At 41.0% G+C, this 27,785-nt stretch overlaps 1 protein-coding gene across 3 annotated transcripts in view; it reads left to right on the forward strand.

Annotated features, from left to right (window-relative positions):
- The first annotated feature begins 13,244 nt into the window (after positions 1–13,244).
- Positions 13,245–27,785, forward strand: part of LOC114664450 (protein AF-17-like) — a 113,754-nt gene continuing 99,213 nt past the window's right edge. For 2 of the 3 annotated variants that reach the window (XM_051918753.1, XM_051918754.1), the window contains exon 1: positions 13,247–13,654. In XM_051918753.1, the coding sequence (XP_051774713.1) occupies positions 13,546–13,654 (109 nt within the window). In that variant the 5' untranslated portion in view covers positions 13,247–13,545. Of the gene's footprint in view, positions 13,655–27,785 lie in introns of all 3 variants that reach the window. The other variant, XM_028818530.2, reaches the window with a different exon arrangement.

A 27,785-nucleotide genomic window follows, 5' to 3' on the forward strand; every position in this document is an offset into this window, starting at 1 on the left:
TTTGTATCATTGTCTTCAGCCCAGTCTGCTCTGGAGCAGATTTTCATTAAGGATAGTATTGTACTTTTTGTGCGGTTCATTTTTGCCTAAACCCTGACTAGTCTACCAGTCCCTGCCACTGAAAAACAAGCCCATAGCATGATGTTGCCACCACCATGGTTCACTATTGCAATGGAATTACACAGATGGTGATTGGTGCCTGGTGTCTTCCAGACATGATGATTACCTTGGTGTCATCATACCAGAGAATCTTGTTTCTCACAGTCTGAGAGTCCATTGGTGCCTTTTTGAAAACTCCAAGCGGCCTTCCATGTGTCTTTTACTGAGGAGAGGCCTATGTGTTGTCAGTCTGACATAGATTAGATTAGATAAACTAATATTCAATCAATCTATAAGTAAATAAATAATGTATACTGTACAGAAATTTCAAAATGAACTTAAAGAGTATATCGGGAGGAAGCACTGAATTGCCTAATAGCAGTGGGCTAAACAGACCCCCAGACTCTCTTCTTAGCACATCGTGGTAGACTGAGCCTGTAGCTAAACATGCTATAAGAGATCAACTCCTGGAGGGCATGTAGGGAATTTTTCATGATGGCATCCAAATTTGCCACCTTCCTCTTTTCCACATCAGCTTCAAGTGTTTGTCCAGGATTGGCCCTGTGATGCATCAGGCTTTCTTGGTAAATTTGTGCATCCTTTGAGATCAAGTTGCTTAATCAGGTGACCACAGCATAGAACAACACACTGGCTACTATGGACTGATAGAACATTTCCAGCATCTTGTTGCATACATCAAAAGACCGGAGTCTCCTTAGGAAGTCCAGTCTGCTCTGGCCCTTCCTGTCCAGTGCCCCTGTGTTGTCAGACCAGTCCAATTTGCTGTTCATGCGAACCTCCAGGTACTTGGTGCTCTGCACCACTTCCCCCTGAATGATGACGGGTGTCAGAGACTTCTTGGCACACCAGAAGTCCACCACCAGCTCTTTTGGCTTGCTGATGTTGTCCCTGCACCACAGCACAAAGTCTTCCACAACCTTCCTATATATTCTGATTCGTCTCCATAGCCCAAATTGCTTGAGTGTTGCAGTGATGGTTATCCTCCTGGAAGTTTCTCCTATATCCACACAGGTTGTCTGGAACTCAAATCTTGGTCAACTGTCTTAGCATAGCCCTTCTCCCCAGTTTGGCAAAGTGGCCAGCTCTAGGAATATTACTGGGTGTTACAAAATTTTTCCATTTAAGAATTATGGCTGCAACTGTGGTCTTACGAACCTTCAATGCTGCAGACATTTTTTGCAGCCTTCCCCAGATGAGTGCCTCGACACAATCCTGTATCTAAGCTCTGTAGGCAACACCTTTGACATCATGACTGGGTTTTTGCTCAACTGTGGAACCTTCTGTAGGCAGATGTGTTCCATTCCTAATCATGTCCGATTGACTGAATTGACCACAGGTGGACTGCAAACAAGGTGGAGAAACATCTCAATGGTGATGAATAGAATGGGATGCACCTAACTTCATAGCAGAGGCTCTGAATATCTGTGTCAATGAGATACTGCAGCCTTTTATTTTTAATAGAAATTAAAAAAAAAATTAAAATCCTGTTTTTGCTTTGTCATTCTGGGGTGACTGCGTGATGCTTGATGAAGAAATAAAAAAAAACAAATTTAAATGATTTTAGCACAAGGCTGCAATATAACAAAATCTGAAAATAGTGAAGGGGTCTGCATACTTTCTAAAGTCACTGTATTTAGAATGCCTAAATCATTATATTAATTTTCTCAAATTAAGAGTCAGATGGAAAAGTTCCTACAGGGTATGTGCTGAGATCTTCCTTATAGATGATACACTCATTTTAGTGACCACAATATTAATTTCACATGTATAAAGAGCGGCTTGTTAGGTTGATTTGTGGAATTTGCCAGGAGTTTGTGAGGGCATGCCCTGTGACAGACTGGCACCCTGTTTAGTGACTGTACTGCTGTTGTGGGCTCCAGATGCCTGCGATGCTTAATCAGAATAAGCAATGTCAGTAAATGAATGGAGAGAGACACTGAGGCGGAGCGGTTATCTCTGTTGCCTCACAAATAAAGTTCCCTCAAGCCTGGCTGTTGCCTGTGTGAAGTTTTCATGCTCTCTTGTACATGTGTATTCAAAAAACAACCGCATTCAGAGTAAGCCTGTGTCTTGAGAACCAGGCCAGGTTCACTTCTTGAATGGCATACTAGCAAGATAAGCTCTTCCAATTCTTTTATTTTAAATTAATGCATAGATAGAATCAAATGCTTCTGAATAGTATTGGTTATACAAAACATTTTTCCACGGTGGGTGATCTTGATCAGTAACTTACGTTTTTGTAAATAACTGTTCACTGCCATCGATTTCGCTTTTCGATTTCCTGCTTTTTGAGGTATCAGATGACGACCCAACTAAATATGACCCTCTGAAGCCTAAAGGTAACAACCATTTCTGAAATCAACGATGGCATTGCCGTCACGATGATGCCAACTGGCAAAGCTGTTACAGCTTATAAACATCCATCCACTACAGGACACTGGAGCATCGGGCGCAAGGTGCAAAGAAGAAAACAACCTTGAGTCGTGGGACACTCTCTGGCACACATCGAAACTGTCTCATTTAATCTACCGTATGCTATTTCCTTCACATTTGTTTAGGCATTTGTTCATTTTTTGTTGTTCGTCAGTAAGTCGGTTGCTCCGCCTTTGAAAATCGACTTGACAGCTGCGTCGAGGCGCGAGCACGCGCACTCTATTCATTTCCGGTCCATGACGGCCACCACACTCATTTATGCGTTTCACGTCACCCGCCCGCCTCGCTTTCTTAGTAAGCAAACAATGCGCGCCTGTGATTTCACGCAGCGTCTTTCTGCCCTCGCACTTAAAGGAGAACCGGCCCTGCTAATGTCAGGGTTAATGGAAATTAAAAAAAAAAAAATTCCCGTGCGCCCCATTCATTCTACAATAGCTTATTTTGTCTTTTTACATGAACCAAAACATAGTTATGGCGGATAGACAAGTTTATTATCTATTTGATAGTTCAGTGCGTCACACAGACAAATGTCACAATGCATGTACGCAACTGCAACGGTTATCATTTACATATGGTTCTGATATAGAAAACCCCCTTTTTCAAATGTCACTGTGATTAGTAGGGCTGCTGGACTCGAATTGATATTAAAATATGCCATGTTCCTTCTAGCCTGATTGTGAAGCATTTACAAGTCGCACCAATTTGGAACATTTTTTTTATATTATAACGTAACGGTACGTATACTCGAGCGAGTCTCTTAACTGATTAAGTGAGTAGTTAACAATTAAAAAGAATGAAAGAAAGAACATTCTACTAATGTTGAGTTCCCAAAAGTTTCTAATAATAAGTGGAAGTTTCCAAAACATTCTATTATTAGGTAGGACTTTCCAGAACATTGTAGAAGTCAGCAGGAGTTTCTATGTCAGCCCTTTTTAATGACAGTCTCAGTAGAAAAAATGATGGTGCAAAACCTGCAGTGGCCACCGTCCCAGACATTGATAGACATCCTTGGCTGGCAAATGAATCTGAACAGCTGAAGCTGGAGGATCTGGTAACAAAAAGAGCAACATCCTTCTTTGATGTCCTAATGGAAAAAAAGCAATGAAAGGTCTCAGTCATTTCTCAAGAAACCACCATAACGGTGGACAGATGATTCATCTTCAATGGATTTTGTGAACTGTCAGCACCCATGATGGTAACGAATGATGTAGCTGAGCGTACGATGACACACTGACAAAAGGACGAGGAACAGAAGGAGTCTATTCTTCAAGTGGTCACAAACCATCGCAAGAATTTTTCCAACTTTATCAAAGACAGTGCTAGTGTTGTAGACCTACAAGTGTGAAACGGTTGTCTGCTATTCAGTTCAGATGACATAAAAACTGCCAATGGAGTGACCTCTAAATGTGTGTTTGTTATAAATATGATAGAGAATAAATCCAGCTTTGTGAAGCGATTGAATCTGTAAGTTATTGTTTTTTTGACTACCATTTTTCATATATACAGTATATATGTACATTATATATTATATACATTATTATATATATAATGACATGCGTGCACATCAGAGAGTTACCTTCTGGGCTCCCCAGAGATCAGCACCACCACTAGGGGACACAAGGAGGCTGTGACTCGGCCCCTACCCATCCAGCGACTACTGTAAAAAACAGAGAGACTCCCAGAAAGGGGTTTTCTAATTTCGGGGAGATATGACCACCAGACGGAGCTCCAACTTGATCCTGTGACCACTAAACAGAGTCTTGATTTTCTCTAAACCGACCAGGCCTTCTTTTGTTTAATATCTTGTTAAACCACCATAATATAATTAATTATATATTATATTATTATATATTATATACGTATATATTGTGGCAGACAGCCAGGACGCCCTTATTGTGGAAAAACCAGGGGAGAGAGTATTTCCAGGACAGTTTCTCCCCTTGGTTTCCAGCAGGGCCAATGGGCATAAGTATGGGAGCTCAACCCAGCTGGGGCAGTAAGCACCACCAGGGGGCACATGGACATTTTCAGGGCCCTAAGGGTGTGGCAGAAGTGCGGCCAGAAGAAGCTTGTTGGGCACCTGGAGTCTTTCCAGGTGCCCTGTAAAAAGGGGCCGGATGCCAGAAGTCGATGGCCAGAGTTGGGAGGAAGAGGACAAAGTCTGAGGAAGAGTGGAGGAGGAAGGACTGGTGGCAAAAGGGAGTGTGTTTTGCCTTGTCTGTTGTGGAGTCTACAACTGTGTGCTGTGTGGCAATTGGTGTCCTGCCTGTTTGTGTCGGGGATAGGGTGGCTGTATGCGCCCTTGGGCATCATAATATATACAGTGTATAAAAATTTGGACGAACGTTAGTGAAACCCAGAGTTAAGGATGAAATGTTGGAACACCAACCAAGCTATCCCATTTAATTCTTTCAACGGAAAGACAAAAAAAAAAACAGATGATGGCTTCAAAACTGAAAATACAGGCAGTAGCCTTTTCTCTAGTAATGTCCTTGCTTGGTTGAGTGGGTCTTTGCTTCTTGTGGAGCTCCATCATCTAGTTTGACTCTATAGGGCCTGGCCTGGAAGGGTTGGAGTCAGCTGCCCTCACTGGTCATCTACTTGGAGCAGTGGATGCAGAAACAGGTGACAAGGTTAGCGACAGAAGTGCCTAATTGGTTAGTCACAGGTAGGGGTGCTCCTGTCCCTTGGTAAATCTCTGGAAGTTTCATTAGGTCTTTGAAATGGTCCTGCACACATCAGTTTCAGAGACCACTAGGTGGCAACAAGCCCTCCTGTGGGTTGTACAGTATAACTCAGAATAGCAAGATGGAAAGAGGTAATATTCTCTTCAGACAATAAAACGGTAGATGTCCTAATAGCGAGGCCATGGGACCTCTAGGTGGAAGCATGTGATTGTTAGCTGGGAAAGCCAAGACTATTTTGGTATATGGTGGACTGATAGGAGCCCAGCGCTCTCCTACCCATTGACTAGAAGATGGCACAGGGTTGTCTCTTGAAAGTGAGAAGCAATTTTTCTGTGGAATGAACTTCCTTTATCTATTTGAACAGCACCTAATTTACCTGTGTTTAGGCCTCTTTGAAAACACATCTGTTTATTTAATATTTTAGACCTGCTTAGCTTCTCTCCTATAGGGTTGTTGTTGTTACAATAATAAAGACTTTAGGGTACTGAGTTTTGTGGTATTCTAGCTTCACATATAATCATGTAGTTCTATTTCGTGCTTGATTTTTATTTTGTTTTCTATTACTTTTGATGCTTGTACCTTTATTCCTGTATGTATTTAACTTGCTTAATAAGTCACCTAGGAAAAAGGCATCTGCAAAGTAAATAATAATTGTAATAAATGGGCAAAAATTTCTAAAATCCTGTTTTCACCTTGTCATTCTGGGGTGTGAAGTGTTGCTTCATGAGGGAAGAAAATGAAATGCAAAAACGTGAAGTTGTCTCAGTACATTGTGAATCCACTGTTGAAGTGTCCAGCACCTTTACATAATAATGGCACTGCCACTGCGGGTAACAACAATGCCATACCAGGCTATGCATGTGAAGCTGTGAAACTGAAGACCAGAGTTCCCGCCATTCTCAGGTGAGAATCAAGTCATGTCGAGCACTAATGGTCGGCCCAGTTTTGCTGAATATTTACACTTCTTCTTCTTGTTTTGGCTACTCCCATTAGGGGTTGCCACAGCAGATCATCTTCTTCCATATCTTTCTGTCCTCATCATCTTGCTCTATCACACCCATCACTTGCATGTCCTCTCTCACCAGATCCATAAACCTTCTCTTAGACCTTCCTCTTTTCCTCTTGCCTGGCAGCTCTATCCTTAGCACCCTTCTCCCAATATACTCAGCATCTCTCCTCTGCACATGTCCAAACCAACACAATCTTGCCTCTCTGACTTTGTCTCCCAACCATCCAACTTGAGCTAACCCTTTAATGTCCTCATTTCTAATCCTGTCCATCCTCGTCACACCCAATGCAAATCTCAGCATCTTTAACTCTGTCACCTCCAGTTCTGTCTCCTGCTTTCTGCTCAGTGCCACCGTCTCCAACTATATAACATAGCTGGTCTCACTACCGTTCTGTAGACCTTCCCTTTCACTCTTGTTTTGCTGAATATTTATACAAATGTTCCAAATTTTGGAATCTACCAGACATGTTCATGTTTTTGATGGAAACTGGTATTTTTTAATAAAGGTGCCATTAAAGTGGTTTAAAAATATAGCCAATAAATTCCTAATGTGGCAAATGGTCCTTACTGCTTGAAATGACTGATTTTTAATTTATTATTCACATGTGACTGCAAAGTCCCTTTTCAGAAGCCATTACTACAGCCACCCAACAGTAAATTCTCTTAGGCCATTGTTGTGGTATGAAATTTTGCATATAAGTTGATAAATATTTTGTATGTCTTTATTTGTATGGTTAAGTACCCCTACCCACTTTAAGGACTAAGTCTCTTTGTAATTTTATGACAGGGTTGGGGGAAGATACTCAAACAAGTTTGGCAACTGATTCTCTGCAGGACCCTCTCAGTAAACCCCTGCATGGAGGCCAACTATGTAGCTGGCAAGCTTCACCGTAACAAATGGTTTTGGGGGCAGGTGTGAAGGTATTCTGTACCCCATTGGTCTGATCTATGGCTGTTTGGAGTTGGCTTGTATCAGAAGCCTTTAAGTATCATGACGCCTTATTGGCTATAGGGTTTGGACAGAAAATCTATAAATGTGCTTGCTTTACCCCTCCCTCCCTCTCTCTTACAAACATTTGATGAAGGAGCATCTCACACACCATGAACTGAAAAGGACAACACAATCAAGAGCACAGCTCGGCAGCCATATTGAGACAGGCATGCGGCCTGTTCTGAAGAAAGCTGACCACAAATGAGGACTTAACTAGAGACATTTTAAATAACTAACAAGACTGTGTGCCGCCTGAAACTACACATCAGCATTTATCAGGTTGTATGGTTGCCAATATTCAAATGTACTTTGCCTATTGTTATTATTTATGAATATTATCAATAATACATAATTTTCTTTTACTACACCTAATTGCCTGAGGTATTAAATGTAGAAGGGAAGGTGGGGAGAAGTCTGTGACATTTCAGGCATTCTGACAATGGCTACATAATAATACAAAAGGGGAAAGTAGAGTAGAGTAATATATTAATGGGCAAGTAAGCTAGACAAAAGACCCAGCTTTTAATTAGTCATGTTTACATACACTTTGGTTATTAGAGAAACCTTTGTAATGGTGTTGGCACAGATGAAACCTGTTATTCTGCTCAATAAAACAAATCAGTTGTCTATCCTTGGCTTGCAAGGTCCTGGCATTCCTAAAGTTCAGTTCTCTGTTACAAAATTGGCAAAACAAAACAGCTTTCTCAAGAAAAAGGTTGGTCCATTGTTTCGCAAAATGAAGGTTACCCCATGTGACAGATTGCCAAGAAGCTGAACAAGTCATACAAAGGTGTCCACTATTGTCTTGAGAGAAGTGGGGCAAACTGGTTCTAACTGGATAGAAAAAGAAGGTAAAGGCCATGATGCACATCAGAGTGTGTAGATTGAGTAACACACGCCTCACAGGTCATCAGTTGGCTGCTTCTACGCCAAACACCAATGTCATCTACAACAGAGAAGAGAAAAGGTTAAAATAAGCATAAGCGCGCAGTCACTGGACAGTGGATTTCTTGGAGATTCCAGACTTCTGCCCATTGTAAGCTTTTCTTCTTACTTGTTAGTTTCAGATTTGCCAGCATGCGGCCTGTATTTATTTTTCACTGCCTGGACCAGACCAACACAAAAGGCTGCACAACATCCTCAAGGATACTCATCCACCTGGACGCGTCTACCAGCAGTCGGTATGGGCTTTACACACGCGTGCACACTTTTGAATGTTTGCAGCAGGCTTTGCACATCTCAGCCAGCATATCTGAATGCAATGTCATGTTTGAACAGGCTCATAATATTCACAGAAAAGAAAACACAGAATGTCCTGGTGCTGCTGGTGACTCATCGTCCTTGAGGAAAGTAAAGATAAAGTGCGTCAAGTCTTAATTCCATTTTGGCCAGCCCCGTCTGGCATGTCCACACTTCACTTACTTTAACAAAATGGCTACGGAGGGAACAGAATAGACAAAAAAGCAGCACTCATGTCCTGCAGTTCTGAAACTAACTGACTGCATTTGTGGCTGTGCAAAATTTTGGGGTGTATGAAAATGACTTCAGAATGTAGTTGTAGGTGGGTGGGTTCTGTATGCACACCACAGCTTGTGTATTGTAGATGGAAAGATTTCAAAGAACTGATGTATAAAAGAAAGTTATAAATGCCCTGCTCGCTATCAGACGTGCTCTTGGTTTTCTTTTCTGTAAATTTCATTTTTAAGACATTGACATGACGTTCCCTCCAGGAAGGCTTCCTGCCCAGGACAGGCTCCCCCGTGACCCAGAGTTACATTGAGCTGGTTTAAAAATTAATGGATAGATGGACTTTCTTAAAGATAAATGTTCCACATTTTAAGCTCAATCTATGCACGAGTCAAATTAGTTTTAAATGGTCACATTTAAACACAGAAGCACGTCAGAGGATCTCCTTACAGGCGCTGTCGACGTATGTAATAACCCATTTGGACAATAGGGGGCACTATCATTAACATTGTCATCTCCTTCTTTATCCACAGTGCTGAGAAACTGCCCAATGAGGGCAACGGACTCCATCCCTTCTTGTTGACTCACCATAAAAACCCGAGCTTCCCAGAAGGAGGTGTCAGTTTTGGCAAGACCTACAGAGTGACCTAACATCTGGCTAACCAACTGACTCCTTTAATTTGATTTTCAGCCCTGATTTTGTGGGACACTTATACCAAACAGCACTTATTTTTTTTTTATAATTTTGGACATTGTACGGTACCACCTGATAGATGCTCCAAAAGTTTTCTTCTATAAAGCTGTCATTCCTTCAGCTGGTTGCACCTGACATACTCAGACAATGAAATTAGCAACTGTAGTCATCAAGTATGACAACCCCTAATGTACCACCAGTTTTAGAAGTACCACTTGGTCTGGTATTTAAAAGTGCTTGATGTAATCGCGGTACAAAATCCAGATGAGCCATTTCACCTTTACATGCTTGCCAGTATAGTGCTGTACCATTTGTTCAAATGGAGTTCGGAACATGGAGCCTAGAAGCAGAAGGACATTACAGGAAATTTATATGTTGATAAATAAGGAACTAAAATGGATGTTAGAAAGGAAAAGAAATGGCTGTATAAAGCAGATAAGATTAGTAACTGCAGAGCGATTGTAGGGCACAAAAGAGCATGAGTGCAACAGTTAAAAAGGACATTAAGAAGGCGAAAAGGCAGCTGGAGAGAAAACTTGCAGAAAAGGTGACAGCCGACCCAAAGAGAGTTTTTTAGTATCTTGGTAGTAAAAGAGCAGCGAAGGAGGAGGTGAACTATGCACTATGGAGGAGTACTATGAAATGCTTTGAAATTGAACTTTACAGTACTAATGTTTACACATGAAAATGTCAATAATCTCCCAAAAGTAACAGGGACTACTAAGGAGGTACTTAGTGACTTGGAAATAGTAGAGGAAGAAATGCTGTGTAGATTAAAAGGGTTGAAGTCTAACAAATCTACAGGACCAGATATCAATTATCTAAGAGTGCTTAAGGACGTTAGTGAGTACATATATAAACTCTTGGCACATATATTGTTTTTTTTTTCCTAAAGACTGGAGACTAGCAAATATTATCCAGTTGAATAAAAAGGATAATGGAGCAAATCCAAGTTACTCTAGGCAAGTAAGCTTAACTTGCATGACAGGTAAATTAATTGAAGCAGTTATTATGAAAATGACCAAGGAAGTGTGTCTAGGGTTAGGAAAAACTCAACATGGGTTCCTTCATGAGGAAGGTCATGGATACTGGAATTCTATGAGGAAGCAACACACGTATATGGTCAGAGAGGTGCATATGATTTTATTTTTTTTATTTTTAGAAGGCTTCTGATAAGATACAACATGAAAAATTAATGATAAAAGTTCAGAGTGTGGTCTGTAGGTGGCTACAAAATTGGCTCAAAGACAGGAAGTAAAGGTTATGGGGATGGGAAAATTTTCAGAAATGGGTGACGTCATAAGTGGTATCCAGCAGGGATCGGTGCTGGGGCCACTGCTCTTTTTATTAGATATAAACAATCTGGCAAGAATACAATCAATAAGCTGGTTACGTTTGCAGATGATACCATACTAGGTGGAAGGATAGGTAATGTAGAATCACCTAAATTGTTACAGAGAGATTTGGACAGCATTCTGGCTGTGGGCAGATTTGTGGCAGATGGGGCAAAACTACAGGGGAGCCCGGGCCCATACTGAAGCAAGATCCCTGCCCAACATTTTCAGTTGATTTATGTTAACTGTCAACTATGAATTATTTTAGTTGCTCACCTCAAAGGGGGAACACCCCCAAATCTTAGATCAATCGTTAATATAACCTTCAAGGGGACCCCCACATCCCCCAGAATGGCTTATTGCTTGCCCACCCGGTTGTTTCCAGGCCCACACACTTGGAGGCAGATGAAATCTAATGATAAATGCAAAGTATGACATGCAGGAACTAGAAAAGTTAGATTTGAATACACAATGGGAGGTCTGAACCTCAAAAGTACCCCATATGAGAAGAACATGAGAGTCACAGTGGACTCATCACTATCTACATCCAGATATATCTATCTATCATACAGAAGTGACCAAAAAAACTAATAGAATGTCAGGCTATATATGTATAAGGGAGGTTATGCTTAAGATTTAAAATGCATTAGTGAGGCCTCATCTGGTGCACTCTGTGCAGTTTTGGTCTCCATATTAGCAGCACTAGAGAGAGTTTGGAAAAGAGGTAAGAGGTCTGAGCTACCCAAATTTCTGTTATACTGCTAAAATCCTCAGAGGTCTAACATGCTACTCACAGTTAAAGTGTTTAAAGCCAGTAAAGTAACCACCAACAGGTGCTCCTAAGTCGCCAGCTTTGTTTTGTTTTATTTTAAATTTACGCACCCTCTTAAAAATAAAGGCGTCCAAGTGGTTCTTCAGAGCAGTGCCATGAGGGAATCATCTTTGGTTCCCAAAATAACCATCCATGTGTAGGTTCCAGAAAGAACATTTATTTATTTAGCTCCATAACAAGTTCCATAAATAACCAAATAGAGGTGGGAACAGATTTGTGAACTCCCAGGTGGGTTCCTGGTTTTAAAAGGACTCTTACTGCATAAAATAACTCTGGTTAAGTTCAAGTGGTCTTGGTCTGATTGCATCTTGCAGAAGTCTTAAACAATGGCACTTTATGGGTTGTGTAGTTCCTGTTTGACCAAGTACCATTTCATTCTAGGAAGTGTTCTTTGCATTTGACGTTTGTTCTTTTTGCTTTGAAAAACATTCCTCTTATGTAGAAAAAACCCAAACTCATTATTGTATGGTACAGGCTACCTAACAGGACACCAAAAGATTAAGAAAACCAGAAATTAACCCGTGTTACTTTGCATATGCAGCAGGAGTCCTTTTAAAATATTACGTCATTGATATTTCACAATCCTGTTGCCATCTATTCATGGTTATTTACTGTATGGAGTTTGTTACAGATCAAAATAAAAAAAGGATCCTTCTGGAACCTTCATGTGGATGGGCCTTTTGGGAGCCAAAAACAGTTCCCCTGTGATATTGCTTTGAAGACCCATTCTGGCACCTTTATTTTTAAGAGTGTGGGTAGCCTACTTTGTTAGAGAAGTTTTATTTATCCACAAATCAGAAGCATTTTCAAAGCTCAGAGATCCAATTTCATATTCAAAGAACCCATTCCCAGAATGAAATGGTTCCTTATCAAGAAATGGTGCCATTTTAGAATCATTATTTTTAAAAGTGTAGGTTAAAAATTCTTGATTTTTTTCTCATTTTTTGTTGTTACAAAAATCAAAAAAGGGATCGGTTAAGAGTGCCTGCTAGCTCCCATTTTAACATTAGTTTCCACATTTCTAAGGACTGGTTATGTACTTGAACTGTGCTGTTAGGCAGTAATGAATTTTTATATTTAAGATGAACAAGCGGGAAAGAATTACACTGTCAGCAAAAAGTACATTCTACACATAATCATAAGTTCAGAAAAATCAGGGTGAGATTTTTGGAAACATTGTGTATACGAGTTAAGCATCCCACCTTATTCACGCGCATTAAATTCGATTTTGCAGATGGAGTGGGCACCGTTACCTATTTAAAAAAATAATAATGCTTCCTTGGTTATACTGACAAGTATTAATATTTTTCATCAACTACAGTATGCTGACCTTCAAAAGCTAGATCGGTTTGAAAAGTGAAATCGTTCTGATGTATCTGTCAAGAAGAGAACCCGTCGACGCTTTTCAGTCCCTATTAGGTTCTCATTATCAACTGTTCGAAACTACCGGGAAGACGAGTTCTGTTTCTTAAAGAAAGCGTGATAGGTTTATGACGATCTGGAGGAAAATATGCTTTAGTTCTTTGAAATTCACGTATAACACCACATGACCTGAACAAAGAAAAAAAGCAATACCGCACTAAATCCAGTAGCCACGCGCGGGCACGCACGCACACATATACACCGCATACACACACCTCCTGAGTGAGAGCGTGTGTGAGTGTGCATCTGCAGCAGAGCGTGCGCAGTTCGCTTCTGCTATCAGAAGGGCAGAGAGGGAGAGAGAGAGAGAGAGAGAGAGAGAGAGGGGTTCACAGCCTACTGAATCCATCGCTGAAACCTGCGACTGCCTGCTCCTCATCTTCTTGTTTACGTCTCTCTTTCTCAGTGTTCGATCGCCGCCCAAGGGGCTCCGGATCCCGCTCGAGTCGGTGAGCTACGAGTCCAGACGATGCTGCCCTGGCTGCCTGCTGGCCAGGACAGCAGCCATCCCTGCGCCATCCTGCTCTTGCTCTAAATCTGTCGGTCAGCGCTCAGTATGAGGGAGATGGTAGGAGGCTGCTGCGTTTGTTCCGATGAAAGAGGCTGGACAGAGAACCCGCTCGTCTACTGCGATGGACACGGCTGCAGCGTCGCCGTGCATCAAGGTAAGCGGCCACGCTGCCACACATAACCCTCGGCCCTCTGACGGGAAATCGATTTTCTGCTGCGACTCTCCCCTCGCTCTCTCGCTAGCTCTCTCTCTCTCTATCTCCGTTCCGACACAGGAAGCAAACAGGCGATGTATTAATAACCACAGTCCTTGCGGTCTGGAAACACTTCACTCATGTAGCGTGCTGGTGAAGAATAAGTGGCACGTCGCGTGTCGCGCCTCCTTATTGAGAGTGCCCTGTCATGCCTCCCTCTTCCAAGAGTTCAACTCCGTATTTTGTGTCACTTATCGCATGTCCGCAAAGTGCATTAGCGGGATGCTGCGCGTGCGGTTCCTCCTGCTCTGCTGCGACCGATAAACAAAAAAAAAAAAAAGAAAAGAAAAAATGGGGTAGGCGGGGGTGTCAGTAACACTTCGGGGGGCGTGTTTTGTTTCCCGGCTTATTATGAACCTCAATTGTAACGGAACTGACGAATCTCCCACTATTTACGAAATGTACGCTGTAATGCACTCAAGTCGATTGCACAACTGTTTTACTTCTGGGGCGCATCCTCTTAAGTACCTGGTCGGGCTGATTAGACTTCAAAAGCTTATCGGCCCCACGATTATATTTATTTGGGCATCAGGCAGTCTCTCTTACCCAAATCTGAAGCCTTCAAAGACAAATATAAAGTATATCAGTGCTAGCAGAGGTACACACTCTTCCAGATTAAAAGTAAGCTAATAAATTTCACACTTTAAGTTTATTAGCTAAGCCAATAAAAGTGCTCTGCTGAAATAATATTCTCGGACAAGCAGTTAAGGATTTAAGTGCTCTGGTGGCATAGAAGGTACCGTCGCGCAGGGATCCCGGTTCGATTTCTGGCTGGTTATGCTCCCCAGTACTTTAATATAGAGCCATGCACGTTATTGTCATTGCCAAATACATCTTCAGCCTAAATCACATTGCTAGGTCTATCTCCAGCTTCGCAGATGAATTAAACCCAACGAATGGTAAGCGCCCAAGGTCCCATCTCGCAGTACTGTATCTGTCCGCTTTTAATTTCCGAGGTCTGCAAAATTAAACTCATAAAAATTGTTGTAGTTGTGATGGTTTAATTTTATTGTCATTCGCGAAGACGACCAGCTTAATTAGGTTTCCATGAAGTCATGTTTCAGTACAAGACTGAAGTTTAATTAAAATGTAACAAATTACACAATTTATTCAAGTACATTAAAATAGTCAATCTAATCTTTTTAAACAATCAAACAACAATACATATTTATTGACTTCCATATAACTTGTCTAGTTTGTGTTACTTGTTTTTTCATTTAGTGGCCCATCGTTTGTCCATTTTTTCTGGTGTGTCCTAAAAAGCATCCAGCAATAGACCACCATCATACTAACATCCCAATGTACCTTGTACCTTCTTTCCATGTCCTTGATATCCTGATGGAATCTTTCAACCTGCTTTTCTCTCACCACTTCAAAATTTTCAGGGAAAAATGTGAATTCAAAAAGTGAACTTTGAGATGCATGTTAATCCAGTTCCTTAAATTTAACTAATATATATTTCACAATTTTTTGTTAATCTGGATCTTTATTGTTACCTAAAAACTTAAGAAATGACTTCTGTGAATGATACCCAAGCTGGTCATTGATCGCACCATCAAATTCTGCATCAGAAATCAGTTTTTTAATATCAGGTCTGACAGAAAAGCCCTCTAACAAAGTTAGCCTCAGACAAATCCAGGAAACTTTCAACACAAATATATAAAATAGACTCCATCTTTTAATCGAACTTTGACAGACTGGTCCATTAAACCAATTAACACGAAGAGGTGGAAGCTGTACTTTATCTGGATCCACCAAGTCAGGTCTAAAGATGTTTTTGGCACTAAGATGGCACTTTTTTCTATAGCTGGGCATTCCTTCTGATCCCAATGTCAATTGGCTGTGCTGTTGTACTCAGAGAAAAATCTGGGAATTGTGTCTGCCCTGACTGTTGACCCTGCGAGATACACAGAACTTTCAGGTCCCCACATGCAAACCTTATTGTCATATAAAAGAAATGTTTTGCTTTAAGCGTAGATTAAAATCTGATTCAAACAAATTATTCAAATAAAATATCAATATTTAAATTATTATAATGCCAAAATAATACATGAAACCTGTAGTTGACAGCTGAAAAATGTGTTTTGTGAAGAAATGCTACATGGTGGAGAAAAATGTTTTTCATTTTTGAATTCAGTGCCCAAAAATATAAAACATACGAAATTTACAAGAAATAATCAAAACGTTTTCTTCCAACGTATACCTGTTTTCATTACAATTCACTGTCAGGATTTATTTCTGTTGCCTACATATTGAAAAAAATAAAACTTAAACCTAGAACTGTACTTTGTCTCTCCATGAACTTGTTATCTATATGGCCGTATGCTCATTTGCTCAGATATGCAATGATACCATTTAAAGATATCATTAAATGGAAGTTTTTAATGCCTGTTTGTTGTTAGTGGTATGGAAAATGGATGTCTTCTTCTTCATGGATTTCAAAAACAATAAGCCAAGTTAACCTTGTAGGACTGGTAAAAATAAATATGCTCTTTGCAAAGTTTACTGCTGAGTATGTGACAAAAGTAAGTTGATGATTCCTTCAGTTGGTAAACATTAACAACATTTGCAATATGCTTGTCAATATGAAGATCTGGTTAAGTCAAGTTCAAGTTTATTACCATGTGTACATAGGACAGTGAAATTCTTACCTGTGTGTTGCTTGGAATGTGATCAATAATATATTATTTTTAGAAAACAAATTAAGACAATGAAAAAGATTAGCTTTAAAAATAAGAAAACACATAAGACAGACATTAAAACAATAAAGTGTATAATGTGAAATTGAGTGTAAAGCAAAACTTGACTATATCACTCCTCCTGCATGCTTCTCTAAATACCTTGGCTGTTTCAGACTGTCCTGCAGGTCAAAAGGCTCCTGCACTTTTTTTTACAGACACCTTAATATATATATATATATATATATATATATATATATATATATATATATATATATATATATATAAAATCCTAAGCCTAAAAGTGCAACGATTTTATGTCACGTTTTTTGTCACGCTTTAAATCGGGCTTATTTTAAAACCTACATATATGTGTTTGATATCATTCTTTTCAGAATTTATCGAACTTTAATGTGAAGTTGTTAGATTTTCAGATTCTTATTCCGTTTTTAAATTCTAAACTAAAAAATATCAAGAACTCACATCTCGCAAGATGGGACTTTGTGCCAAAAGATTTAACCACGCCTGGGGCCAGAAATAAAAGTCAAAGAGTAGGACAGCTGCTGTATAGGCTTTTAAATGTTCGAAGCACTGCATGGGATGCAGATCACGTGGCATGGCAGAAGCAGCAGCAAGCCAGCAGCTGATCGAGCAAAGAGGAGGTAAAAACAAAATTGTATCACCATTTAAGAGGGGGTTTCGGAGGAGCGACTACATCTCCTTGGGGTGCATCCAGCCCCCCTTTTTAAAATGCGAGTGGCAGAGATGCAAAGTGGCTGGCGTAGTGCAGGCAGGGGGGCACCCTCCTAGTATATTATATATATATATATATACATGGTGCCCTCCACTATTATTGGCACCCCTTGTAAAAATGACACATTTTTAGTAAGAACAGTTAGAAAAAAAATCCATGTTTGATTGACGAACTGTCATCTTGTCTTGAAAAAATAAGAAGCATTTGACTTTTAATTGAAACAAGTTCATTCAAAGAAAAACAAAGCCTTCATCAAGAAACACTTATTTTTAACAAAAACACATGTACCACAATTGTTGGCACCCCTGCATTAAATACTTTGTACAACCTCCCTTTGCCAGTATAACAGCACAGAGTCTTCTCTTGTAATTTTTTTATAAGATTGGAGAGTACAGAGCATGGCATCTGAGACCATTCTTCTATACATAATCTCTCCAGATCATCCAGGGTCCTAAGGCCCTCTCCTGTGTACTCTTCTCTTCAGCTCACTCCACAATAGGGTTCAGGTTAGGAGACTGAGATGGCCATGGCAGAACTTTGATTTTGTGGTTAGTTAACCATTGCAGGGTTGATTTGGATCATTATCCTGTTGGATGATCCAATGATGACACAGTTTTATCTTCCTGGTGGAGGCAGCCAAAGTTTTGATTTAAAATCTCCTGATATTTCATAGAATCCGTGATGCCATGAACCCTAAGAATGTTTCCAGAGCCTTTGGAGGAAAAACAGCCCTACAACATCACAGAACCTCCACCATATTTCACAGCTGGGATAAGGTTCTTCTCATCATAGCCATGCTTCTTTTTACACCAAACCCACTTTGCGTGTTAGTTGCCAAAAAGTTCAATTTTTGTTTCATCAGACCATAGAACACGGTCCTTGCACTAAAAATATGAGAAACATCAGAACATCTTTGAATGAACTTGTTTCAGTAAAGATGTTCAGATGTTTCTCATATTTTCAGTTCAAGATGATGGTTCTTCAGCAAATAGTGATTTGTTTCTATCCGTTCTTACTATTTTTTACAAAGGGTAAAAATAATAGTGGAGGGCACTATATATATATATATATAAATATATATTCACGGCATTCGAAGTCTGTGTCACAATCTGATTGTATGGGTGGTTACCTACCAGGTAACGCTTGTGGTTGGCCAGCAATCTGCTAACATCCGCCACGGTGCCACGAACCACATGCCGTGGCGCAACATTAGGGGCATCGCCCCTGGCGCTGACGTCCGAGGTTCGATTCCCGAGAGGGAGTGCAGTGGAGTGTGTACACCTGACGAGCCCAGAATGAGGGCGAAACACGTGTCGTGTACTCTTTGCATTTATTTGACAGTAAACTATTTCAACCATTCTATGATCTGCTCCTCACAAACTGAGGGCACCGTGGCGGATGTTAGCAGATTGCTGGCCAACCACAAGCGTTACCTGGTAGGTAACCACCCATACAATCAGATTGTGACACAGACTTCGAATGCCGTGAATGTAATTACCCCGATCTACATGCTGTCAAATAAACGAACCACACGCCGTGGCACAACGTTAGGGGCATTGCCTCTGGCGCTGACGTCCGAGGTTCGATTCCCGAGAGGGAGTGCAGTGGAGTGTTTACACCTGACGAGCCCAGAATGAGGGCGAAACACGTGTCGTGTACTCTTTGCATTTATTTGACAGTAAACTATTTCAACCATATATATATATATATATATATATATATATATATATATATATATATATATATATATATATACATTGTGGGGAACAGCCCGGACACAGACAGGTAGACATGATGGTTTCACCACACACACACATGTTTATTTACAATATTATTTACAATAGTGAGCACAAACCCAGTGCCGCAGCACCAACCACCCCTTAAGTCCTGGCCACACAACACAATGCCTTCTCAGTCTCTGGTCCGCCTCCACTCCTCTCCACCGAGCTTCGTCCTCTTCCACCCGACTCTTGCCATCGAATGGAGGGAAGCGGCCCCTTTTATACACCCCCGGGTGGACTCCAGGTGCTTCCTGACGAGCCTCCGTTGACACACCCCTGTGTGGCGGAAGCTCTGGCTGTGTACCCGGAAGTCCTCCGGGTGTCCCCAATCCTCTTCCCCCCAGCACTTCCGGGTGTGGCGGAAGTGCTGAGGTCCAGGGCTCCCAAGGCATTGGGGCACCCCCTGGCGGTGACCATGGGCCCCTACAGGGTTGAGCTTCCAAGCTCTGTACCCGTGGCCCACAATAGAACCAGGGCAGTCGCCCCCTCGTGTTCTGGAGGAGGCACAAGCCCTCCTCCGGTCCTCCTGGGCATCCCGGCCGGGCATGAACCTCAACCGGGTGCCACAACATATATATATATATATATATATCATATACATATATATATATATACTGTATATATACACATATACACACATATATATATATATACATATATACATATACATGTATATACATATATATATATATATATATATATATATATATATATATATATATATATATATATATATATATGGGCGGCACAGTGGCGCAGTGGTAGTGCTACTGCCTCGCAGTAAGGAGACCTGGGTTCGCTACCAGGGTCCTCCCTGCATGGAGTTTGCATGTTCTCCCCGTGTTTGCGTGGGTTTCCTCCGGGTGCTCCGGTTTCCTCCCACAGTCCAAAGACATGCAGGTTAGGTACATTGGAGATCCTAAATTGTCCCTAGTGTGCGCTTGGTGTGTGTGTGTGCCCTGTGGTAGGCTGGCGCCCTGCCCAGGAATTTGTTCCTGCCTTGCACCCTGTGTTGGCTGGGATTGGCTTGAGCAGACCCCCGTTACCCTGTGTTAGGATATAGTAGGTTGGAGAATGACCATCATAAACATTGAGAGGAGGTGGTAAAAGTTATACATTGCAACATAATAATAATAATAGTAATAAAATTGTCGCATTATAGTAGACACAGACGTGGCAAAGTACAGTGAAATGATCGACACGGCACCAGGATTGCAGCTGTAGGCTTTGAATGTATAGCTAAAGACAGATTGGGTTCCAAGTATAAGAGTCTCTCTAATGGGGTTCCTTTAAAACCTTCATTAAACTGCATAGATATTGTCGCTGATTATTTACAGTCATCAATGACTCGATGATCATACTCTACACATTCATTCCTGGCATGCTTTAAAAAAAGTTAGTTGGTCTCTCGTTGGTGCTGAACATTAATTGGAAGTTGATTTTTGACTTCTTTATATATATCTTTAGCCAGGATATGGTAAACAGGAATCATGGGTATGTTTTTTAGAGATAACCATTATAATTCAGTTTCATTGAATTTTGGGATCATATTAGACTAGTCAGTTTCATTCAAGGGACTAAATATTATCAATATGGTTATCATTTAAAGGACTGCATAGTACAGTTACCATTCTGCTGTCACCATCATTGTAAGCTGCCTGGTTAGCAGTCAGTTCAAATAGAGAACTACGCCACTTAATATTTATTTGTACTGCTAACAAATATGACTTTTTTTTTGCTTTTGATCTGTTTAGAGAAATGTGAAATGCAGAAAAAAATCAGTATGTTTTTTCTTCAGTGACGTGCCTCAGACTTGTGTTTTTTGGCAGTGATGATTCCACTCAAAGCCCTTTTTTTTAGCATTTGCTGCCGTGAGTGGATCAATCCGCAGATGTTCTGTACCGGAAACAATCTGAAACTAGTATGTAGCTGGCATTCGTGTTTGTTTATTAGGTTGTCCCTGTTTATTTAATTCATTTTTATACATTTTGCAGATTCAGGATAGGTATCAGTACACAGTCATAACAGATTTGAATTACTTGCAAAACTAATTTGAACAGATAAAAAAACAAAACATATATGAGCCAAAAAACACCACGGTGATATTTGTAACCTGCAATTGCTCCGTCCTGGGTATGACAACTAAGTGGCACCCAGCCCTGCAAGCAGGTCATCCAAGTTGCAGGGAAAACTCAGGGTTTGGTGGCAGGACTGGCACTCCAGCCACTGTAAAAGCCTCACACTGTTCCATTTGAACTGGTGTGCTACGGAGGTGTCACCCATTGCACGGCTGCACTCAGAGCCTAATTTGGGATCGTCGTGTGTGGGGGGGTGTGCCGATGCACTATATCAGTGCATGGACCCAACAAATATGAATGCATCAACATTTACAGAGAAATGCAGCCAGCGTGGATTTGTCAACTGATTTCAACCATTGCAATTTTTCTGTAGTACTACCCCAGTACTGCTGCGTCCCACGCCCCCCCGCTACCTCCCTGTAGGTGCTGTCTATGGTGAATTGTAAAAATTGGGAACATTAATGCCAGTACCATGTGGGACATTGAAATTAACATGTGCCGATTTGATTCCCAGACTCTCGCTGTGTGGTGAAGCATTGCAAAATGTGTTATAAGAAATTTGAAACTTTTAAAATGTAAACGTTTCTCATAATTTTTAAAGGTAGTGCTGTATATAAATAAGGCAAGAGGTGTGTAAGCACTTTTTAAGGTTTGCACTTAACTCTTTTTAGTTTATTATTTTCTAATGATTAAAAAAAAAACTGCTTAGGTGGCTTATCCCAGCAAATGACCTAAGGGAGCTGGGCCTGTATAAAGCAATCTATTTACAAGAACATGGATGGTATTGTTATTATGACTAGCTGTTCAGACCACCGTGTTAAGTGACAACCAGTGAGCGGCCAAACGGAAAACACAGCTTGTCACTCCATTGACAAATGCATAGCCCACCGCTGGCTGTAATTAATTGGCCAGTTTGAAGATGATCCGTCTAATCATATTGAAGTTTACATTTTAAACATGGTAGAAGAAAAAACAAAAAAACAAAACAAAACTAGAACATTTCAAACAAGACTGAGTCGGGGCTTTAATATTTTTATATGTCTGGGCTTATCCATTTGTCCATTTTCTGTCCTGGTTGCATCCAGGGTACTGTTGCCCGTCCTGACAGTGTTTTAAACTAACACATATAGGGGCGATTGAGCATATCCAGATAACCTTATGGACACATCACTGGAGCGACAGAGATAAAGAGAGAACAAGTAAATTCGACACAGTGACCAGCCCAGGATATAAGCCATTGGGCCACCTTGTCCTCCCAGAGACTCACTGAATGTCATAAATCAGTGGATTTACAGTGTAGTCCAACATGAAATATAACTTAAGCTTTTGTCAAGTAACATTTCTGAACTTTTTTCAATTTAATATGAGTGTAAAATAATTAAAACATTTATGAATAAAAAAAATGCAGTATATGTTAAAAATAAATACTCAGAAAAGCAGCTAAAGTGTGCATATTGAAAAGGAAGTGGGCGAATGCTCGGTCAGATGTGACTTCATGTCACAGGATGTCGATTATTACCTCTTCTATAAAAGCAGACGCATAAGAATTGTGTCTTTGTTAAGTTTTGAGCAGTGCAGCCATGATTTACCTGCATGTCTGTAACATAAGGATACACCAGAATCAGAAAAGGTTATTCATCCCGAGGGAAATTGTTTAGTTTGTTTAATGGTTTATTTAAATGCTTAATTGTTTATACTGTCTGTGCTAACAGTTTCTGTTGCTGTGTTTTAATCATTTTTCACAGGCATGGTCTTTCAATGTTGCTGTTTTATTTTTCAATTATGTTCATGAACGATCTTGACATTTCTGCCAAGTTTTGCATACAAGTTTATTCCAAGACTAATCATTGAAGTCTGGTCTATTAAATGTCTTCCCGGACACTTGAGTGTTTTTTGTGTTACAGTTGATGAAGTGTGCTTCATTGGAATAACTGCTTGGTGATTTCAGTAACTGTTGTCTTAGTGAAGCAGGCAGCTGTGATGAACTGAGCTTTAAATTAAATAACTGAGCTTTTTAAAACAACAAAGTAATTGCTGCTGATGTTTAGGTATTAACGATTGTAGTTTTTGAGTGTGGTGCTGTTTTGCTGTGTAGCATGTGACTTACAGTACGTGTTCAATGTCACAACCTAGAATGTGGTGACCGGGAGCTAAACGTCTGGACAGAGGACTATTAGAGAATAGAAACCTCAGCTACAGCTAAGCAATCAGGAAGTGCATGGTTTTTAATAATAATTCTTTACATTTATATAGCTCTTGTCTCACTACTCACAGGCCCGGTCTTAGGTATTATGGGGCCCTAGGCGAAAGGGGGGTCCAGGGGCCCCCTGGAAGCTCTGTGAAATGCGTGAAAATTAGATCAAGGAGTCCCTAGGCGGTCACCTACTTCGCCTATGCCTAAGGCCGGGCCTGCTACTCAAAGCACTCTTCAACACAGGGAGGACTTGAACCCAAGATCTCCTTAGTGCAAGGCAGCAGCGCTAACACTGTGCCACCTGTGTGCTACAGGAGACTTGTGTTCTTGTGTCATTCGCTGTCACTGTATTAAGTGTTGCATTGCAAATTGTGCTGTTAATGGTATTTACATTTGAAACTTCAATTGATATAACACCAAGAGAACCAGCAGAAATTACTGGCGTCTACATTGCCTGCAATAAAGTTCAGGTTTATTCACTGACACGATTTATCCAACTCTATATATGCAAGCATCGGGGTGTTAGGGTACGAGAATGGAAGTCCCTTTTAATTCAGCAAAGAAAAACTAGAAAAATGCAAAAAAAAAAAAACAAACAAAAAAAACTATTAGGCTGACAGCTTATAATACTTGGCGTTTTAGTCTTTTGAAGGAGGGAACTGACCTCTTTGAGGTTAGGGTCCACAATGAAGGCTAGTTCAGGTTTGAGTTGTATAAAAGGTACTGGATGGAGGAGGCAGAGCCCTGAGGCATGAGGTGGAGGTGACATCAGGGTGCCGTCCCCCTCTAGTCTAAGAGAAACTGTGTGTCTCCCTCATCCTGCCCCATAAAACGTATCTGCCCAAAGCCAGTAAGTCACCCCCTCAGTTTGCATATATGAATACAATATATATATATATATATATATATATATATATATATATATATATATATATATATATATATATATATATATATATTAGTAACTGGAAATCCACAATGGGAGAAAATGAGTCGCGTATCTTAAAATATTTTTTTATTCCTAAGCTTTTGACAATTTACCAGGTGTCACCATCAGATGAAAATATGTAATTAGACATATAGGGATCAATGGCAATATAAATAATAATAATCCATCCATCCATTCATTTTCCAACCCGCTGAATCCGAACACAGGGTCACGGGGGTCTGCTGGAGCCAATCCCAGCCAACACAGGGCGCAAGGCAGGGAACCAATCCCGGGCAGGGCGCCAACCCACCGCAATAATAATAATGCTTTGCATTTCTATAGCACTTTTCTCACTACTCAAAGCGCTCAGCAATTGCAGGTTAAGGGCCCAGCAGAACAGAGTCCCTATTGGCATTTACGGGATTCAAACCGGCAACCTTCTGATTGCCAGTGCAGATTCCTAGCCTCAGAGCCACCACTCCGCCTAAAGCAAATGGAGGGGTGGATTAATAAGGTGGGCTTCAGAGGGTGTTGGTCATAAAGTCTTTTTTATATGTTCTTCTTTCTAAGCCTGTATATGCTGGGTTCAAGTCCAAATGTCTGTTAATGGCGTTTTCATTTGATAGCCATGATTCAGCCAGCTCTCTGGCACTTAAAGTATTAGACCTGAATTTTACTTACACAGTGTCCCAGTTAAATGTGTGTCCCATAGAACTTGTATGTGTGTATATCAAAGACCATGGGTCCTTCCTTCTGGTGGCATTGCGATGTTCCTGTATATGCTTAACTTTGATTTTTGTAGATGGAAAGCGTTGGTATTGTGCTGGAAATCTGTTGTGTAGAGAGAAACCAAAAGGGGGAAAGGATAGTTCATACAGGTATATATATATATATATATATATATATATATATATATATATATATATATATATATATATATATATATATATATATATATATAATATAAAAATGCTGAAGGAACATTTTGAAAACACATCAGATCTCAATTGGAAAAAAAATCCTGCTGGCTATCACTACTAATATGTAGTAGGTAATGTGTTAGGAACGAAAGGATGCCACATCGTTTAATGGATATGAAAATTATCAACTTACAGAGGGCTGAATTCAAAGTAACCCCGAAAATCAACGTGAAAATATGATACGGCAGGCTCGTCCATTGTGCTGAAATTTCATTCCAGCAACTCCAAATCATACTCAATAGTTTGTATGGCCCCTCATGTGCTTGGGGGGTTGGTTTGCATGCTCCTAATGAGGCAACGGATGATGTCCTGGGGGATCTCCTCCCAGGTCTGGACCAGGGCATCACTGAGGTTCTGGACAGTCTGAGGTGCAACCTGGTGGTGTCGGATGGACCATAACATAATGTCACAGAGGTGTTCTATTGGATTGAGGTCAGGTGAGTGAGTGTGGGGGCCAGTCAATGGTATCAATTCCTTCATCCTCCAGGAACTGCCTGCATACTCTCGCCATATGAGGCCAGACATTGTCGTACACCAGAAAGAACCCAGGACCCATTGCATCAGCATAAGGTCTGACAATGGGTCCAAGGATTTCATCCCAATACCTAATGGCAGTCAAGGTGCCATTGTCTAGCCTGTAGAGGTCTGTGTGTCCGTCCATGGATATGCCTTCCCAGAACTTCACTGACCCACCACCAAACCGGTCATGCTAGACAATGTTACAAGCAGCAAAACGTTCTCCACGGCTTTTCCAGACCCTTTCACGTCTGTCACATGTGCTCAGGATGAACCTGCTCTCATTTGTGAAAAGCACTGGGCACCAGTGGTGGACCCACCGATTCTGGTATTCTATGGCAAATGCCAGTCGCGCTCCATGGTGCCAGGCAGGCAGTGAGCACAGGGCCCACTAGAGGACGTCGGGCACTCAGGCCACCCTCATGAAGTCTGTTTGTGATTGTTTGGTCAGAGACATTCACACCAGTAGCCTGCTGGAGGTCATTTTGTAGGCTCTGTCAGTGCTCATCCTGTTCCTCCTTGCCCAAAGGAGCAGATACCGGTCCTGCTAATGGGTTAAGGACTTTCTATGAGGTACCCTGTCCAGCTCTTCTAGAGTAACTGCCTGTCTCCTGGGATCTCCTTCGTGCCATTGAGACTGTGCTGGGAGACACAGCAAACATTCTGGCAATGGCAGGTGTTGATGTGCAATCCTGGAGAAGTTAGACTACCTGTGCACCCTCTGTAGGGTCCAGGTATTGCCTCATGGTACCGGTAGTGACACTGACCATAGCCAAATGCAAAACAATTGAAAACACAGTCAGAAAAAATGTCAGTGGCCGCCACCTGGTAAATCATCCCTGTTTTGGGGGTCGTCTCATTGTTGCCCCTCTAGTGCACCTATTGTTAATTTCATTAACACCAAAGTAGCTGAAACTGATTAACAACCCCGTCTGCTACTTAAGTGACCAGATCAATTGCCCAGAAGTTTCATTGACTCGATGCTATACTCCTTTAATTTTTTTGAGTGGTATATATTAATGGATTGCACATATGGGTTGACATCCCAGTTGGTACTGGTCCCATTCCCTTACCCTGCCAGGAGACAAATGCAATGGAGGTTCCGTATCAAGGCTGTATGCTCTCCCGACCCTCTAGATGGCAGCATCCCTGGGGTTCAGTACAGATTCATAAGAACAGAGAAGTAATTTGACAAATGAGAGGAGATCATTCAGTCCACCAAGCCCATTTGTTTAGCTAATACTTAAGCTGTCCTAATCCATCCCCATTTGGACACCTGCAGGGTATGCTGGGAACTGTAGTCCAGTGGGGAAGCCCTGTTGCGTTCGGTCTGTGGGTGTTGCAAAAAGTTGCACTCCCTACTTTATGTAAGATAATTAAGGGTTTACTTGGCACGTTAGAAACCCTCCGATGTCATTAAACTGCACAAAAGAGTTACTTGTCATCTTTGGCCACCATGAATCTGAAAATAAGCATGACTCCTATGATAATTTTCTGGTGTTTTATGAATATGTTTAGTCCTTCATGTGTAACGTTTTACGTCCTGGACATGAGCTCCTGCTGATTCGTGGTATGAACACTGGCCGCTGTGTCAACCAGTCCCACTGTTTCGACATATCAATAGCGAATAGCGGGATTAAAACTAAACTGACACTTTAATAATATGTTCCTGTTACTGGATTGAACGCAGCGTACTCTTCTGAATGGCTGTATGATTTGAGCTCTTTAAAGGAGCGGTGTGTGTGTGCTTCTTGCCTTAAACTCGATGATGCTGCGATAATAATGCAGGTAGTTTTACTTCAATAAATTAAGTATTACATTTGGTTCCTAGTTACTTTAAAAAGTGATCAGACTTCTTACCGCACATTACTTTTTTTACGCGTTACCCTGCTGCTGTTGAGATTGTGCTGCTGAGCTTAGCACTGTACATTCAGCTCATCAACATAAATTTTGCAATTTCTGACATATTGAAATGGGTTATTTCAGCCAGGAAAAGTAATAATGTGATCTCTTGAATGTTTGAAATTTTTCTTGTGGGTGCTTCTACCTGTGGCTGCTTAGCGCATGTGGAAATTTAACACATGTACAAGTGAACAGAGTGCAATGGACATGCGCACACTACA

Source organism: Erpetoichthys calabaricus, chromosome 14 (genome assembly GCF_900747795.2).
Source record: "Erpetoichthys calabaricus chromosome 14, fErpCal1.3, whole genome shotgun sequence".
Classification (NCBI taxonomy): Eukaryota; Metazoa; Chordata; class Cladistia; order Polypteriformes; family Polypteridae; genus Erpetoichthys; species Erpetoichthys calabaricus.